The following is a 16,630-nucleotide window of genomic DNA, read 5'->3' as shown; positions in this document are numbered from 1 at the left end:
CTGGAACTCACTTTGTAGACCAGGCTGGCCTCGAACTCAGAAATCCGCCTGCCTCTGCCTCCCAAGTGCTGGGATTAAAGGCGTGCGCCACCACCGCCCGGCTAAGTATATCTTTTAAGATTTATTTTAACTATGCAGATGCACCTGAAGGTGCTGGGAAAAGCCAAAACCAGGGATGGAGAGATGGTTCAGAGGTTAAGAGCACTGGCTGCCCTTCTAGAAGTCCTGAGTTCAATTCCTAGCAACCATAAGGTGACTTACAACCATCTGTAATGAGATTTAATGCCATCTTCTGATGTGTAGGCATGCAGGCAGAACATTGTATACATGGTAAATAAATAAATCTCTAAAAAAAAAAAAAAAAGGAAGGAAGGAAGGAAGGAAGGAAGGAAGGAGAGCTAAACCCACCATTAAGTCCCCCGAAGCTAAAGTTACAGGCAGTTGTGAGCTCTAGTCTCTGCAAAGCAGCAAATGCTCTTGACTACAGAGCCACCTCTCCACACCTCATAAGTAAATTTCTTAAAGGTGGAGAGCTTTTTTTCTTTCTTTTTCCTTTATTTATTGCTATGTAGCATACCTTTGGTGTTGAACTGATCAGTTTCTGTTAATTAGAAACCACCCCATCCCAGCTGAGACAAAAGGATCTCTGTGCTCGCTCTCTCTCTGTCTCTCTCTGTCTCTCTCTCTCTCTCACACACACACACACACACACACACACACACACACACACACAGAGTTAGCTAAAGTTACAGATCCTAAAGAATCGGAGCCTCCATGAACTTCTTTGTCAGAACCAATCTTATGAACGTGACAGGAAGGCCCCAGACTGGGTCTTTGGGTACCCTCATTTAGCTCTGCAAGAGTCCTGTGCTGCCATCTACTGGTATGTGGGGGACATCTTTCTGCCCCTCCGTATTTCCTGTAGCGGACTCAAGACCTTATTAAACTGAAAAGTATTGACTTCACAGACTTTCTTCAGTACCTTTAAAAGGCAAAATACTTTTCTTCATCAATGTTAGGCTCTATAGTCCATGTCGATACTTTTACATTTCAAGGAACAGCATCGTTTATTTTCACTTGTGTTTTTTTCTATTTGTTTGGAGCTCTTTGTTTATTCTTGGTAGTCTTCTTTCTGCTAGAAAAAAATCTATTGCAAAAATTTTTTCTCACTCTGCGTCTTGCCTCCCACCTTCGAGACAAGGTCACACATTTCCCCGAGCCACCTTAACAGAAATAGATACTTCTGCCCATCCCTAAATCCAGACGCAACCACATAATTTAACAAACCTGAAACCCCACTGTTCAAACTCTCCCACTTTTTACAGACCCCCGAGATTCCTTTACTCTAGGTTGCAAACCTCACTGATTTCCTTTAGGACAAATACACATTTCTATTGAGTAGTCCTTACAGAGGTTCGAGTTCCTTAAGTAAGTAGCTTGCTAACTACCAGCAAGACAATCTCAGGAACCCCCGCACTTTGAAGGGAGAGGAAGAAGAGCGAGTTAGAGGCCAGTTTACAGTAGAAAGGGACCCTTTAGAGGAAAAGAGAAGAGAAGAAAGGAAAAGGGCAAAAAAAGAGAAAGACAGAGAGACAGAGACAGAGAGAGAAGAGACAGCGGCAGAGGCAGAGGCAGAGGCAGAGGCAGAGGCAGAGGCAGAGGCAGAGGCAGAGGCAGAGGCAGAGGCAGAGGCAGAGACAGAGTGAGAGCTAGAGAGAGAGCTAGAGAGAGAGCTAGCTTTTGCCCAGAGCTCTAGCTTGCCACCAGCCGCCGGATCCGGTCAGTTTGGGGTTGTACCTAGCTAGTCAGCCAAAGCCCCGCCCTTCTGGACCTGTCATCACAGAAGCCGCACGTGGCCGGGGTGGGACCTCAGACGACCTGCAGCCATCACTTTGTCTCCTCCGTCATCTGCTGGGGCCGCCGGCGCCAATCACAGCCAGCCGACCGGGGCCAAGGAGCGTGTGCGCCCTGGTGAGGCAGGCGGGAGAAGGGGCGGGGGATAAAAGTCACTGCGTTTGGAGGGGACAGTGTTCTTGTGAAAGGAACCTGGAAAGGGTTCCAGCAGGCTGGAATCTGAGGGGGTGGGTCCCGGTGAAAGGCGGAGAGACCAAAAGGGGGCGGGAAACAGGGGTTGGGTCTCGGGAAAGCAGAGGATCCTGGGGTAATGCAAAGAAGACGAAGGGGGTGGAGTCGCGGGGGCGTGGTCAGGGCTACAGAGGCGGAGTCTGAGGGATTAAAGAACCAGGGCAAGGGGACCAGCCCGGGGAAGGTGGGAACTGGGACAAGGGAGAGGGTGGGCCGGGGCGTTGCGGAGGCGGGGCTCTGACCCAAGGGGAGAGGTTTGCAGGCCCAAGCTGCAAGGAGGGCTGCTCAGTCACTGTCCCAATCCACTACCTTCTCAAGTGCAACAGGACCCACGGAACTACAGGTGTGGGGCGGGGTGCGTGTGGAAAAAGAGACGAGGCCGAAGGTGGGCTTGGGCAGACCTGAAGTAGGGACCACCGCTAGCGAAGAAAAGAATTTGGAGATTGTTGCTTTGGAGTGGGTGAGGCGGGATTGGGGGAACAGTTGGGGGCTCAGTTGTGTGAGCAAAGAGGTGTACTCTAGGGGCCGTTGTGGGGGAAGGGCGGGAGTGCTTTGTGAAAGTGGGAGGTACACTGTTAAGGACAAGGATCACTGTCTGCATGTGGAGGATTACAGGTGATACTTGAGCGATCTGAAGGAACTTCGGGAGAATGGGGGTATATGTGGTGGAGAAGGGCTGGCATTCCCCCGTATGGGAGAGTAGATGGGGTTGTGTAGAAAAAGAGGGGATGGGTTGTGGGGTACTGTATGAAGGGCAGGGATTGTAGCCCATTCTGCTGGGGGAGAATCTCAGTACTTCTAGAAAGTAACATTTTGCACTGTAGGGAGTCCAGGAAGACATCTGTGGTCTGTGTTCTAGGAGTGAGGCTGCTGGATTTAGCAAAACAAGTAGCCAGTCTAGTGTTACTGGCTGCTGTGCTCCTGACCCCACCTTCTGGCATGGGTACACGGAGAGCAGGCAGGCCCTGCTGCCTACCAGGGTTTGTGTGACTGTGTCTTTATCCTACCTTGAATCTGTAGCTAGTCCAGGCTAGGGTTCCTTCCCCAAAGTGTCTCCGGGGACCCTTCTGTCACTGGGTTCCTGTCAATCCCCAAGCTAGTTCCTGTTCCTACCGAAGCCTGCTCTGGTCTCTGCCCACCCCCTGCCCTGCCCTTATGTTCTGGGTGTGCTCATTTCCCACTTCCTTCCTCACACTGGGGCCTGCTCGGGTTCTTGCCAGTCTAGGATCTATGACCTGCTCCTGACTCTATTCAGGGGCCAGACACCCTGTAACCAGCATGGAGGCTCAGATCCCACCCCCACTACAACCACCACCTCTGCCAATAAATCCCAAGTGACTGGTAGTCACCTTTTACCTCTTGCCAGAGACTGATTTTCTCTACCTTTGTCCTTCCCTGGGTGAAGCCTCATAGGATCCTCAGCAATTCTGGAGGTCCTCTAGGAGAAATGCTGAGAAGTCTTAGCTGTATGCTCTGAGAGGTGGAACACTATAATAGCCCGGACCTGGAAAGGATATAAGGCTCTAGCCCAGTTAGGGGATGAGGACAGAATGGGCTCCCTACAGTCCAAGCTTAGCTGTAAACCTTCAGAACAGACAGTAGGTAGGGCCCAGGGACTTGTCCTGCCACTGTTCTTTCTGCCTCTAGGTTGGCTTGGAGGGGGTGGGGAAGGGCTGCCTTCCACACCGTGACTGAATGAGTGTGACAGTGTTGCTGAAAGGGGGCCCCAAGCCAGCCTTCTCATACAGCCACCCAGTTGCTGAGTCTGGCTGAAAAAGGGAGGGGTGCTCAGGACAGACAAAGCCTTGGGGTAGGGTTGGGTAAAGAAGGGCAGGCTGAAGCCTTTTGAGGAGGCACTGATTTCTATGGCAACACTGCTTCCCAGCAGCTCTCTATCAGAGAGGGGCGGGCCCAGGGCAGAGGCATTCAGGCTTCCTCTGGGCTGGGGCATTTCGTGTGAGTGGGTGGGGCATAAAGAGAAAAGGCAGCAGTTTGCTACGCTGAGTATAGAGCCTTTCTGCTTCGGTGCCAGCAGCAGGAAATTCAGTTGCTTAAGCCCATCCTCTGTGATGAACAAAAATGCACAGCAGCCAGTAGGATTATAAAGCCAGAGCAATAGATGCCCTCCATGGTCATTGTTTAAAGGAATCCTTGTTTGTTTATTTTACATTTGAGACAGGTTTTTGGTTGTTTTTTTTTTTTTTTTAGTAGCCCAGGCTGACCTCAAACTCACTATGTAACAGATGAGGACTTTGAACGCCTGATCTTTCGGAGTTCATCTCCCAGATGTTGGTATTATACATGTGCACCACCAAAACCAGCTCAGAGCCTCTCAGTTTGCAAATTTGCACGTGTGTGGTAAAAACAAACAAACAAACAACCACAGCTGGTCCCTAAAGCTGCACAGTGAAAGCACAGGAGGTAAGATCCACATTTCACTAGTGCTGTTCATTATCTGAGCCTCTGTTTACTTCACTATATTTTATTGAGTACCTTTTATATGCCAGCCTCAGAGAATGTTAGTACAAAGAGCAGAGTTGCTGTTCTTATGGAGCATCTAATAAGAGAAGAGGAAGAGGAAGAAGAGGAGAAAGAGGAGGAGGAAGAGGAAGAAAAGGAAGAGGAAACTACGTGTATGTTTGTGAAAAAAGAAGTCACTGGGTGGTGGTACATGCCTATAATCACAACCTTCAGGAGACAGAGTCAGGTAAATCTGAGTTCGAGGCCAGCCTGCTCTGCAGAATGAGTCCCAGGACAGCCAGGACTACACAGAGAAACCCTGTCTTGGAAAACAAACAAACAAAAACAAAAACTGAAGTAAGATGGTGGTAGCTGCTATGTATTTAAAAGGGACGTGGGCAGTAAGGTGGTTCTGTGTGTAAAAGCATATGCAAGCCTGATCTGATTTTAATCCTTGACCCCATAGTGACCCCATAGTGACCCCATAGTGACCCCATAGTGAAAGTAGAGAAACAGATTCTCCAAGTTGTCTTCTCACCTGCCCTCACACATCCATACACGATAATTATGAAGAAGAAGAAGAAGAAGAAGAAGAAGAAGAAGAAGAAGAAGAAGAAGAAGGAGGAGGAGGAGGAGGAGGAGGAGGAGAAGGAGGAGAAGGAGGAGAAGGAGGAGAAGGAGGAGAAGAAAAGATGAAGAAGAAGAAGAAGAAGAAGAAGAAGAAGAAGAAGAAGAAGAAGAAGAAGAAGAAGAAGAAAAAGGAGGAGGAGGAGGAGAAGGCGGAGAAGAAAAGATGAAGAAGAAGAAGAAAAAGAAAAAGGAGGAGGAGGAGAAGGGGGAGAAGAAAAGATGATGAAGAAGATGAAGAAGAAGAAGAAGAAGAAGAAGAAGAAGAAGAAGAAGAAGAAGAAGAAGAAGAAGAAGAAGAAGAAAATGTTTGTTTCTTTTTTAAAGAGAGGGCCTTACTATGTACGTAGCCTTGGCTAGCCTAGAGCTCCATATGTAGATCATGCTGGCCTCAAACTCACAGAGATCAGCCTGCCTTTGCCTCCTTTGTGCTAAGATTAAAGGTATATGCAATTATTCTCAGCAGTAATATTTTTCTTTGGTTTTGATTTGAGACAGTGCTTCTCTGCATAGCCCCGGATGTCCTGGAACTTGATCTGTAGACTCAGGTCTGCCTACCTCTGGGATGGCATTTAAAGGCATGAGCCATCACTAGGCCCAGTTCTAAAGGTTTGTTTTTTTTTAAAAAAAAAAAAAAAAAACCGTAATTCAGCATTCAGGGAGTGAGAACAGAAAGATCAAGATACCAGGATCAGCAGGGGCAGTGGTGGCGCACACCTTTAGTTCCAGCACTTGGGAGGCAGAGGCAGGGGGATTTCTGAGCTTAAGGCCAGCCTGGTTTACAAAGTGAGTTCCAGGACAGCCAGGGCTATTCAGAGAAACCATGTCTCGAAAAATAAACAAACAAAAAAAGGTCCAGGATCATCCTCATCCTCTGATGTATAGTGTGTTTGAGGCCTAAACTACATGAGATCTTGTCTTAAAAAAAAATTTTTTTTAAGTCAGGCTGTGTCCAGTGGCACACACCAGTAATCTCAGCATTGCAGAGATAGAGGCAAGAGATAGCTGAAATTGCTCAGTCTGAGTGACTAGAAACTCTGTCTCAAAGAAACAAAGCAAAAACAACAAAACCTCCCAGTAACCTGTAATCCTAACACTCTGGAGGCAAGGCAGGACGGTGATGAGTTCAAGGGCAGCCTAGGTTATATAGCAAGACCTTGGCTTTAAAAGAAGAACAACAAAAAATGCAAGATAAGAGTTTAGAGCAACTAGGTATGACGCCATGCATGAGTGACCTGTGTTCCTTTCCCCAGGGCATACTGAGGCCTGGAACTTTTTTTTTTTCTTATCCTGACTCCTTTAGTATTCCCCCTCTGATCTTTGTAGAAAACTAAAGCCTGAAATTATAGTTAGACAGAACAAATGAGGGCTGCCAAGAATTTTCCTAAGATGTGAGCTTTGCTAAGACAAATAGATTCTCATATTGATTCTTCACTTGTGCTTAGGGCTTTGAGACTTTTTAAAATCCTGCTGGGCAGTGGTGGCACACGCCTTTAATCCCAGCACTTGGGAGGCAGAGGCAGGCAGATTTCTGAGTTTGAGGCCAGCCTGGTCTACAGAGTGAGTTCCAGGACAGCCAGGGCTACACAGAAAAACCCTGTCTCGAAAACCAAAAAAATCCTGCTCTTTTGTAGCAGGGAATTCAATCTTAGGGACCTGGGGTCTTTTTTAGGGAGTTCCTCCTACTTGGTAGAGGTAAGGAGAAAACATCCTAGATGTCTGTTGTGTGCTTGTATTAATTGTAAAACCCAGAGAGGAAGTGGGGGGGGGCTCTTTTTACAATCTAGTAATAAATTAATGGTCCTGGGGACTCATAGCATAGGCAAAGCATTGACTTCTACTTCCTTTGGTTCTGCTGTTTGTTCCCTGATGTGACCAACAGGGAGAAAAGGCCTGAGTTGGTGACAACCTGTCTGACTTGCTGATAAGTTCAGAGGACAAAGTAGACAAGGCTATCCATTTTCTCAGGTTATCTCAAGAGCAATCCCTGTAAAAAGTGTCTGTGAATGCCCAGTCCTCGCAAAAATTCCGCCCTGGTTATTTACAGAGCTAAGGACAAAGGTTAGGGATGCTGACTGTAATGCTGCTTAATTTGGCTGGCTCTGGGCTGGGCCTGGGGCCCTGTGACTCAGGGGGAGCTTGGTGAGTTTCGAGGGAGCTGTGAGTCATGAAGACGAACTTGGTCTCCATCTGACTTTGGGCAGAAGGCCTTCTAACTCACTTCTTAGGATGCTCTGTTTTCTCGGAGCAGAGGCCTGTCAGCAAAGAGTGCTCCAAAGCCTGGTCTGGGACGAGTTTTGAGCTACAAAGAATAAGGCCTGAAATGTAAACCTCCTGGGATCGCTAACAAAGACAAAAAGGGGGTGGGGGAGGATGCCATCGTTCAGTATGGATGGAGATAAGGTACGACTGTAGTAGGTCTTTTTTTCCTGCTCTTGTAGAAAGCTTACTCGATAACAACAACCCTTTTACCTGGAGCTGTTTCGTGATGTGGGGGTGAATGGGCTTGGGGATATGTAGGGCTGGGTTTGGTGTGAGTTGGAGATTGTTGAGATTTATCTGTGAACGCACTGGAGCTTCATATTAATTTACTACAGAACAGGAAGTGTGGAGGTGAAAGGTTTGTTGAGCCCTGAGAGAATGAAGTCCGAATGGGGTTAAATGACAGGGCAGAGAATTGCTTAGGACTTGGACAGAAAAAGGGTTAAGGAGGTGGGCGGAGCGACATTGGGTAGGCCTGCCCTTATGTGGACCAATAGGCGTGCGCTCCTTGGAGAGGGCGTGACTCACGCTTGAGGTTGCTGAGAGGCTGGCCTCCACTGGGCCAATGAACATAGTTGTTGCCCATAGAGGGTGTGGTCTGAGGGGGGCGTGGCAGCCGTGGTCGCAGTGCTGGGGGTGGCTGGGCGCTGGGCGGGGCGGGCGGCCCCATCAGCTGGTAGGAAATGGCCTGTGAGTCAGAGGGGCAGCTGAGTCTGCGGCGCGGAGCCGGGGCGGCCCCGGGGAGGGACCGTCGCTGGGAGGGGTGCAACAGCAGCTAGAGGGGCTGCGGACGCCAGAGCCCGCTAGTGTTGCACACGAAGCTGATCAGGGAAGGGCCAAGCAGAGGAAGGCTCTCAGCCTAAGTCACCCTTTGTCTGGGTTGGGGGCCCGTAGTAGGGAGGACTGGTTATCCGAGGGGAGGGACCGGGACGGGGACGGGACGGAAGGGCCCGGAGCAGCGGCCACCGCGGCGGAGCCAATTTGGGAGCGGGGTGAGTGTGTACTAGGTGGAAGGATCAGATCTCCAAAACCTCTGCAGGGTATGGGGCCTGTCCCAGACTGTGAAGAAGGGATGAGAACCGACCTGGGAGGCTAAGCAGGGGGTGGGAGGAATCGTCCAGAACAAGGAGTCCAGGAGCCAAGGTGAGTCTCCCCGTCTGAGTTTGGAGGGGCTTCTAAGGTCTGCTTCCTCTCTATTAAAGGTGAAGGGCTCTAGGCCAGAGTGAGAGCGAGGGTGAAAGCAGAGATTAACCTTTCTACTCAGAACAGTGGTCTTGGGAACAGTCACCCTAGCGTGTGTAGACATCTGTGAGGACAAAATGTACAGCAATGAGCAGCAGGACTCTGCCCAGGATAAGAGTGGAAAACACATGGGTAGGAATTCTTACCCTAACCTTCCTTAGGGTAAAAATGGGTGTCTTGAGACTGAAGGGAAGGATAGAATGAGCTTAGGTGTTCTTCCTGTACCACAACCTCTCCCACCTCCCAGGTCTAACAAGTATCTGAGGGTACAGACCTCATGGTATTCTGGGACTTGTTGTTTTTGCTGGCCTTGCTCTCGGCATGTTGGGAGCTGTAGTCCTTGGCAGCCACAGTCTGGCACAGCTGTTTAATGCCAGCTGCTGCCCATCCCCAGCATGGAGGGCGAGGTTTGGCTTATACTGGCTTGTCCCTTCTCCCTGCAGTCCTACCCCATGAGTCAGCTTGAAGCTGGGTGGCAGAGGAGTGAGTCTTCGAGCGTCTCTGGGCAGGGAGGGAACTAATAGGACTCTGGATTAATGAGCAGATGCCAGCATGCTGGGGTCAAGTAGGGCATCATGTCATCACCTGGCTTCCTCGAGGCAAGGGCTCAGGAGGGCAAGTAGATGACCTGGAAATTGGGGTGCTCAGGAAAACACCCTTCTTGAACTTTAAAGCCTGGGTGGAGACTAGGAGGGGAAGAAACGAGAACAGGTCATACTCTCACGACACTGCCACTACTGGCGTTCTCTGCTTTCTAGCCATCTCACCCACATGAAGGACTGGAATGTTCTTAGGATCTCATTCAGAAGGGGGCCTGGTGAAATGGCAAGGTGTGGTCTGAAAGGAAGGCAATGGCTGATGTAGGAGAGTCCCTACGTGTAAATGTCCCCCCTCTCTCCGTCTCCTGCCACCACATGAACTGCTGCAGTTCCCCATGTACAATTAATCTCTCCACTTTTCACCCATATGGTGTTTCTCTACACCGTCAGGCCGCTGACCAGATCACTGGTGCTAGCTCGGATTTAGGCTTTTTTTTTTTTGAATCCTGATGGGTGTTTCTCATGAGCTTGAAGTTGGGCTGGGGAGGAGGAAAAAACACAGTCCTGTCCTCGGGTCTGACATAATCAGAAGTGAACAGCAGTATCATCAGGTTACAGAAAGTAGTTAGTGACGCTGTCTTATGGAAGTCTTAGACGAGAGAGATCTTTTGGAGGGGAGTGACTTCAAGATATCCATGAAAGAGGCGTGGGAAAAAGTGTTTTGCTTTATTTATTGGGTTTGTTTTGTTGTTTTTTTCCAAGACCGGGTTTCACCGGGCTAGCTTTGAACTCGGATTTGCCTGTCTCTGCCTCCAGAGTGTGTGGACTAAGAGATGTGTGCCACCACCCCCTCAGCTTGTTTGTTGGTTTTGGGTTTTGTCTGAGGTAGGAGGTCTCATAACCCCATCTGACCTTAACTGTCTGGTGTAGTGGGAAGTCTGGCTGTAACCTGGGTTTTGTTTGATTTTGACAGAGGACCTCTCAACATGTAGCTAGACTGGTCTAGATCCTCCTGCCTCAGCCTCTAGCGTTATGTTAAAGGGCATTATGGTTAGTAGTGCTCACAGGCTGCTGGCCAAATAAGGATGACAGTGGGGACAGCTGGCCTTCAGCTTGAGAGTCTGGTCACTGAAATATTAGCGGTCTGTGAAGACCATTTTTGTGCCTTGGCAACAAAGAAATGCTTTAGCTTTTTTTTTTTTTTTTTTTTTTGAGTATTGGTTGTGCCCTGCGGGAAGGGCATGGAGAAATACTCCAGTTGTTTCCAGTTGGCTGCTTGCTGCTTCCTTATCTCTGGTTTGCAGGGCCTGGGGGGAGGGGTGAGAACTAGAAAGTATCTTCTGACTGCGTTCTCTCCTTCCTTCCACCACTTGTTTTTGGTTAGATTTCTTTTTGTTTGGGGGAGGTCTTTAGGGGATGGGGGTAACAAGGTTTCTCTGAGAAGCCCTGGCTGTCCTGGAACTCTCTCTGTAGACCAGGCTGGCCTCGAACTCAAAGAAAACTATCTGCCTCTGCCTCTGTGTCCTGGGATTAAAAGTGAGCACCACCAATCCCAGCACTACCACTGCCCCACTTTGGATTTCTTCTTCTTTTTCTTTCTTTCTTTTTTTTTGTTTTTTGTTTTTTGTTTTGTTTTGTTTTTGTTTTTTTTGTTTTGTTTTGTTTTGTTTTTTTGGTTTTTTTTTTTTTTTTTTTTTTTTTTTTTTTTTTTTTGGTTTTTCGAGACAGGGTTTCTCTGTATAGCCCTGGCTGTCCTGGAACTCACTCTGTAGACCAGGCTGGCCTCGAACTCAGAAATCCACCTGCCTCTGCCTCCCAAGTGTTGGGATTAAAGGCGTGCGCTACCCCTGCCCTGCTGGATTTCTTCTATTAAAAAAGACAGATTTCTGGGGAAAGTTAGGATTTTAAATGTGCAGGGCTGGCTTGGAGCTGACTTGAGGTCTGTAGTTGTGTGATGGGGTGTACCTACCTGCATGACCTCTGCCCTCAGCACTCTCGAGTGGCACTTGCCCCTTTGGATAGATACAAGGAGATGAGTTGTGTAACTGGGTAGCCTTGAGTAAGAGAAGTACAGTATTGTCCTGTCCACCTACAACCTGACTTGGAATCTCTCTGGTCTTTGGGGCATCTTATCCCCTATTACTCAGGGCCAGTTCCTGAGATGGAGACCCTGACAAGTGGTTCATCTTGTCTCTACTCATTTCTCACATCCTTAATACAGTCAGCCAAGACTTGCTTCTCTGTTGAGTCCTCAGGTAGCCCAATTCTTCTGCGTACACCCTAGGTCTCCAGCCTGCCTCCTCTGTTTCTGCAGAGCTTGTCCCAAAGCGGGGAAGATGTCTTGGTGTGTGTGCTGATATAGTAGCCTATATTAGTGGAGGAATTTTACCATTGGCTGCACGGATTCTGACTTATATTTTCTCTTTTCCCTCAGGGTCCAACTGAGCCCAGAAGCTGCACGGAATGGTGGCAGCCACCTTGCCGGTGCAGTGGGCATGGACCAGACTGCAAGCTAGAGGGACAAGACATCAGACAGGAAGAGAGGACACGCGCCCAGGCTTGAGGCTTCTTCATCGGGGTAACGTCCAGGAAAGTGGGGGTGGGGCTGGGGGTGGGGATTGCAAGTCCATTGAGAAACTGGAGCTGTAATGTGCCCCTCCTGGGAGTGCCAAGAGCGGTCTCTGACTTCCATTGGTCTGTCCAGGGACATGGGCAACTTTACCTCCCCAAACTGCTCAAGGTCATCTGTGGACTGAGGGAGGATCTGAAACTGAGCTGGAAGAGGGAAGACTCCTTGGGTCTCATGATCTCCTGTTTTTCTTTCCTTCAGATGTCCCCAGGCCCCCCAGCCCAGGCCCAGCATAAAGGCCGTGTGGGGGGGCCCCCCTGACCCAAGGGGGGCTTCATGCGCCACGTGCAGGCGGAGCTGTCTCCATCCTCAGAGCCAGAGGCTGGCCCTTCACAGCCTCCAGTCAGACAGGGGACCCTCCAGGGTGGCCTGCTCATGGGCTACAGCCCAGCAGGGGGGGCGACATCCCCCGGGGTCTACCAGGTATCCATCTTTTCCCCTTCAGCTGGTGCCTCCGAGCCTCCTAGGGCTCTGAAGCGGCCGGCTCCTCCCACCGAGGGTCCCCGGGAGCTGAAGAGAGGCCCTGGGCTGGGGGCCAGAGAGGGACTACCCCCTGAAGAACCATCTACTGTGGGACTCTTGAGCCCAGAGGGACTGGGTCTGGGACTGGGTGTGGCTAGCCAGCATTTCTCCCACCATGGCCTCTGTGTTGTGGAGCAGGGAGGTAGTACCACCTCACCTTGGACTTCAGGGACCCAGAGTACACCCTGGCTCTCATCAAATGCTTCCTTCAATACTTTGCACACCAGAGACTGGGCTTTCCCAGATCAAGGGGGACAGGGGTGCCTGGGGGAGTCTCCAGGGCCAGCCCCTTCAGGCCAGCTGCACACACTTGACACTGATTTGCACAATCTTGCACAAATAGGGGGTAAAAGCCCAGTGGCTAGGGTGGGCAACGGGAGCAACCCCTGGCCTAGGGAGTCCCATGGAACTGCCAATGGGCACAGTCCCGAGCACACACCCCCTGGCCCTGGACCTCCAGGCCCCTGCCCTACCAAGCGAAGGCTGCTGCCTGCTGGAGAAACCCTTGATGTCAGCTCTGAGGATGAGGGGCCAGCCCCTCGGAGGCGCCGGGGAACCCTGGGCTGCCCTCTTGCTGCCAATAGTTCTGATGCCAAAGCCACACCCTTCTGGAGCCACCTGCTGCCTGGGCCCAAGGAGCCTGTTTTGGTAAGCTCGTGGGCAAGTTTGTCTATTGTTTTTTGTTTTTTTGTTTTGTTTTTTTTTTCTTTTTATTTTTTTGGAGACATGTATCCCAGGCAAATCTAGGGTTTTCAAAGATGACCTGGAACTACTTCTCCACCTTCCAGGTGCAGTGTTGGAATCAGAAAAGGCACACGCCAGCGCACCTAGTGTATGTGGTTCTGTAGATCAAATGTAGATTGAACCCAGGGCTGTGTGCCTGAGTCTTAGGACAGCCTGCTACACAGACACTCCAAAAATGAAAACTCAGCTAGATCTCCAGTCTCCTGGTTTTGCTTTCTAAGACAAAGTCTCAAATAGCCTTCAAACTCTCTATGTAGCCAAGGGAAGGGTCATCTTCCTGCCTCTACCTCCTGTCACCTTGTATGTTATCACACCAGCCTATTCTCATCTACTCCTTTTTTTAAAATAAAGATTTATTTATTATTATACATAAGTTCACTGTAGCTGAATTCAGACACAACCAGAAGAGGGCGCCAGATCTCATTATGGGTGGTTGTGAGCCACCATGTGGTTGCTGGGATTTGAACTCAGGACCCTTGGAAGAGCAGTCAGTGCCCTTACCTGCTGAGCCATCTCACCAGCCCTCTCATCTACTCCTAAGCAAACTTTGTTTAGGTAGAGGTGGAGGAAACCTATAGAGATGTTCTTCTGAGAACTTATAACAAGTCCTTGTCATTAAATATGCCTGGCCTTCATAAAGTCTCTGCTTTCAATATTTTCACCATAGGACCCAACAGACTGCAGTCCCATGGGGCGGAGGCTGAAAGGTGCCCGTCGCCTGAAGCTGTAAGTTGATCAGATTCTCCCTCTTACCTGGCCATGAAAGTGAAGGCAGAAGTCTGTAGCTTTTTCCAACACTTTATGTAGTAGAGGCCCTGGGGAATGGAAAAGAGTGGAACCCAAGGACTGGGAACAGAAATACTCAGGACACTCAAGCCAACCCTTGTGTCCCTTCTCTTCCCAGAAGCTCCCTTCGAACTCTCCGGAAGGGGCCAGGCCTGCTGAGCCCTCCCAGTGCCTCCCCCTTTCCCACCCCTGCTGTCAGCCGGACCCTGCTGGGCAACTTTGAGGTAGCTCCTTTTGGACTTTGTAACTAAGGTTTCCTGGGAGGAATTCAATGGTGGAATGTGCCTCGAACGGACAAAGGAAAGACTTGGCATCATTCTCAGATGTGTCTACTCCACCCTAATACCAGGAATCACTGCTTCGAGGACGCTTTGCACCATCTGGCCACATTGAGGGCTTTACTGCAGAGATTGGAGCCAGTGGGTCTTACTGTCCCCAACATGTCACGCTGCCCGTCACTGTCACCTTTTTTGATGTTTCTGAGCAAAATGCGCCGGCCCCCTTCCTGGTATGATATAAAACTGACCCCAAAGTTACCTCAGAGGGCTTAGGTGGCAAAAGGCATTTCTTCCATGTTCTTCTTCTAGGAGTGAGTCAGGTTAAGAAGGGAAGAATTCTAGTATAGGGTAGAGCCAAGTCCAGGGGGAAGTGCTATAGAGCTGTTAGTATTTGGTGCTCATGACTGACTTTTCTAGCTCCTACCCTGGCTAATGGTTTATGGTCTTCCTAGGGAGTCGTGGACCTGAATCCTCTGGGGAGGAAGGGTTACAGTGTGCCCAAGGTGGGCACCATCCAAGTGGTGAGTTATGGAGTGCTGGGTGCCCTGAGGGAGTTGATGTGGGAAGAGAGAAGAATCAGTCAGGAGGCCCGACCAACCTGGACTGTCCTGTCCCCAGACCTTATTTAACCCCAACCAGACTGTGGTGAAGATGTTCCTTGTGACCTTTGACTTCTCGGACATGCCTGCTGCCCACATGACCTTCCTGCGCCATCGCCTCTTCTTGGTGCCTGTGGGTGAGGAGGGAAATGCTAGCCCCACCCACCGCCTCCTCTGCTACTTGCTGCACCTCAGGTAAGCCCAGGACCCGGGGAGAGCTGGAGAAGCTCGGGTATCCATCTGTCCTCTGCCCTCAAGACTCCCCTTTCTTCTCCGTCATCCGGATGCTGACGTGGTCGCCCTGTCTTCCCCTCAGGTTCCGGAGCTCTCGCTCAGGCCGCTTAAGCCTGCATGGAGATATCCGCCTGCTTTTTTCCCGCCGGAGCCTGGAGCTGGACACAGGGCTCCCCTATGAACTTCAGGCTGTGACTGAGGCCCCCCATAATCCACGTTATTCACCTTTGCCCTGATCGCAAGCATCCTGAACCTAGGTGGGCCCAAAGCCTGCCTGTCCTGCCATCCTGGACAGGGTAAACTGTGGAGAAATGGCGAGAGCCCCTTCAGGCTTGAATTAAAGTCCTCATCCCACTCACGCCCAAACTGACTCTTTGGGTGTTTAAAGCTTCGGTCCTTCCATACCCTGTCTGCTCTGGGTACTTCATGTGCCTGTCCTCTCCCTTGGGTTTCCCAGGCCAGCTTAGGTAGTAGGGAGGAACCAGAGCTACCCTGAGATTGTCCCAAGTTCCCAGGCAAGTAATGCCAGCGTTGCCTCCCTGTCCTGGGCAGGGGCCACTTATTATTTTATTTATTTTTAATTTATAATTTATTCAAATTGGATTGCCTTGGTGACCTCCCAAACCTGATAATTGGCATCACCCCACTCTCAGATATTGCTCCAACCTCAGGACTTGAAGAAGCTGATGTCGGGGCAAGGGGAGAGCTGCTCTCCTCTGGCTAAGGGCAGAGGGTTAATTCCAGAGGAACTGAGTCACTTAGCCAAAGACTCAGCTTCCCTCGGCTTTCTCTATTCCTTTTCCCTTTCCTGCCCTTCAACCCATCTTTGAAAGCCTGTGTGTGTGTGTGTGTGTGTGTGTGTGTGTGTGTGTACAGCTGTGTGCGTGCATACAAACTTGGGTTTGTGTAGGGTGTGTGTGTGAGAGAGAGACAGAATGTGCATGTATGTGTAACACAGGGGTTTAGCCACCTCTGACCTAGGGCTCAGACTCACATGTCCCTCTCCTCCTGCCTGTGTCTCCTTGCTTTGGTGTCCTGACTGAGGAAGGTGTCCAGGGACAGAGTCAGGCCGAAGGACTGGGGAACCTCCTCTCACCTGACCAGACTCTGACCCACCTACCTCAGCTGGGATGAGGGGTGCCCCTCATTCAGTCACATGGTTCCCAGTTACTCCACTCCTCACTTAAGACTCCGACCCAGCCTCAACCCTTAACTCTTGGGGCTTGGCTGAGGGGAACAAGCATTTGCTAAAACTTGAAAAACAAAACAAACAAACAAAAAAATGGGAAAAATTGTACCTGGTACATTTTTTTAAGGAAAAAAAATAAAGAATAAATTCTTGTTTGGAAACTTGAACTAACTTCTACTTTTTTCTGTGTTCAAGGGGATGGAGATGTGGGGCCTAAAGGGAGCTGGAATTCTGGCAACAAGCTCAAACCCATGAGATCTTAGGCTGGGATGAGCTGTGTCTTGGACCATAGTCTTAGTCCTTTTTGTATAAGGTGCTGGGGGCTGGGTAGGAAAAGTGAAGCTACAGAGGCTAAACTCTGAGAATCTGGATTCTTACACTGATTCTGTAGTTTAGCCCCATCAGAACCTCAGTGTCTGTATATGTAAAATGAA

The 16,630-nt window shown here is 49.9% G+C and overlaps 1 protein-coding gene across 6 annotated transcripts; it reads left to right on the top strand.

The window, feature by feature from the left end:
• The first annotated feature begins 1,859 nt into the window (after positions 1-1,859).
• Positions 1,860-16,363, top strand: Fam214b (family with sequence similarity 214 member B). 6 transcript variants are annotated; one of them, XM_029476666.1, is made up of 10 exons: positions 8,110-8,124; positions 8,474-8,577; positions 11,650-11,793; positions 12,046-13,014; positions 13,778-13,836; positions 14,015-14,120; positions 14,246-14,404; positions 14,627-14,695; positions 14,793-14,968; positions 15,090-16,363. In XM_029476666.1, exons 4-10 carry the CDS (start codon positions 12,121-12,123, stop codon positions 15,241-15,243), a joined length of 1,617 nt encoding a protein of 538 aa, XP_029332526.1. In that variant the 5' UTR covers positions 8,110-8,124; positions 8,474-8,577; positions 11,650-11,793; positions 12,046-12,120; the 3' UTR covers positions 15,244-16,363. The 6 variants fall into 6 exon arrangements, with proteins under 6 accessions (XP_021016636.1, XP_021016641.1, XP_021016635.1 ...); XM_021160977.2 differs by lacking the exons at positions 8,110-8,124; positions 8,474-8,577 and adding an exon at positions 1,860-1,971; XM_021160982.2 differs by lacking the exons at positions 8,110-8,124; positions 8,474-8,577 and adding an exon at positions 2,292-2,428 and having other exon boundaries at positions 14,018-14,120.
• Positions 16,364-16,630: the final 267 nt, after the last annotated feature.

The sequence above is a fragment of the Mus caroli genome, chromosome 4, assembly GCF_900094665.2.
Source record: "Mus caroli chromosome 4, CAROLI_EIJ_v1.1, whole genome shotgun sequence".
Taxonomy (NCBI): Eukaryota; Metazoa; Chordata; class Mammalia; order Rodentia; family Muridae; genus Mus; species Mus caroli.
The sequence above is the reverse complement of the archived record's forward strand: the minus strand, read 5'-3'. Positions and strand labels throughout refer to the sequence as shown.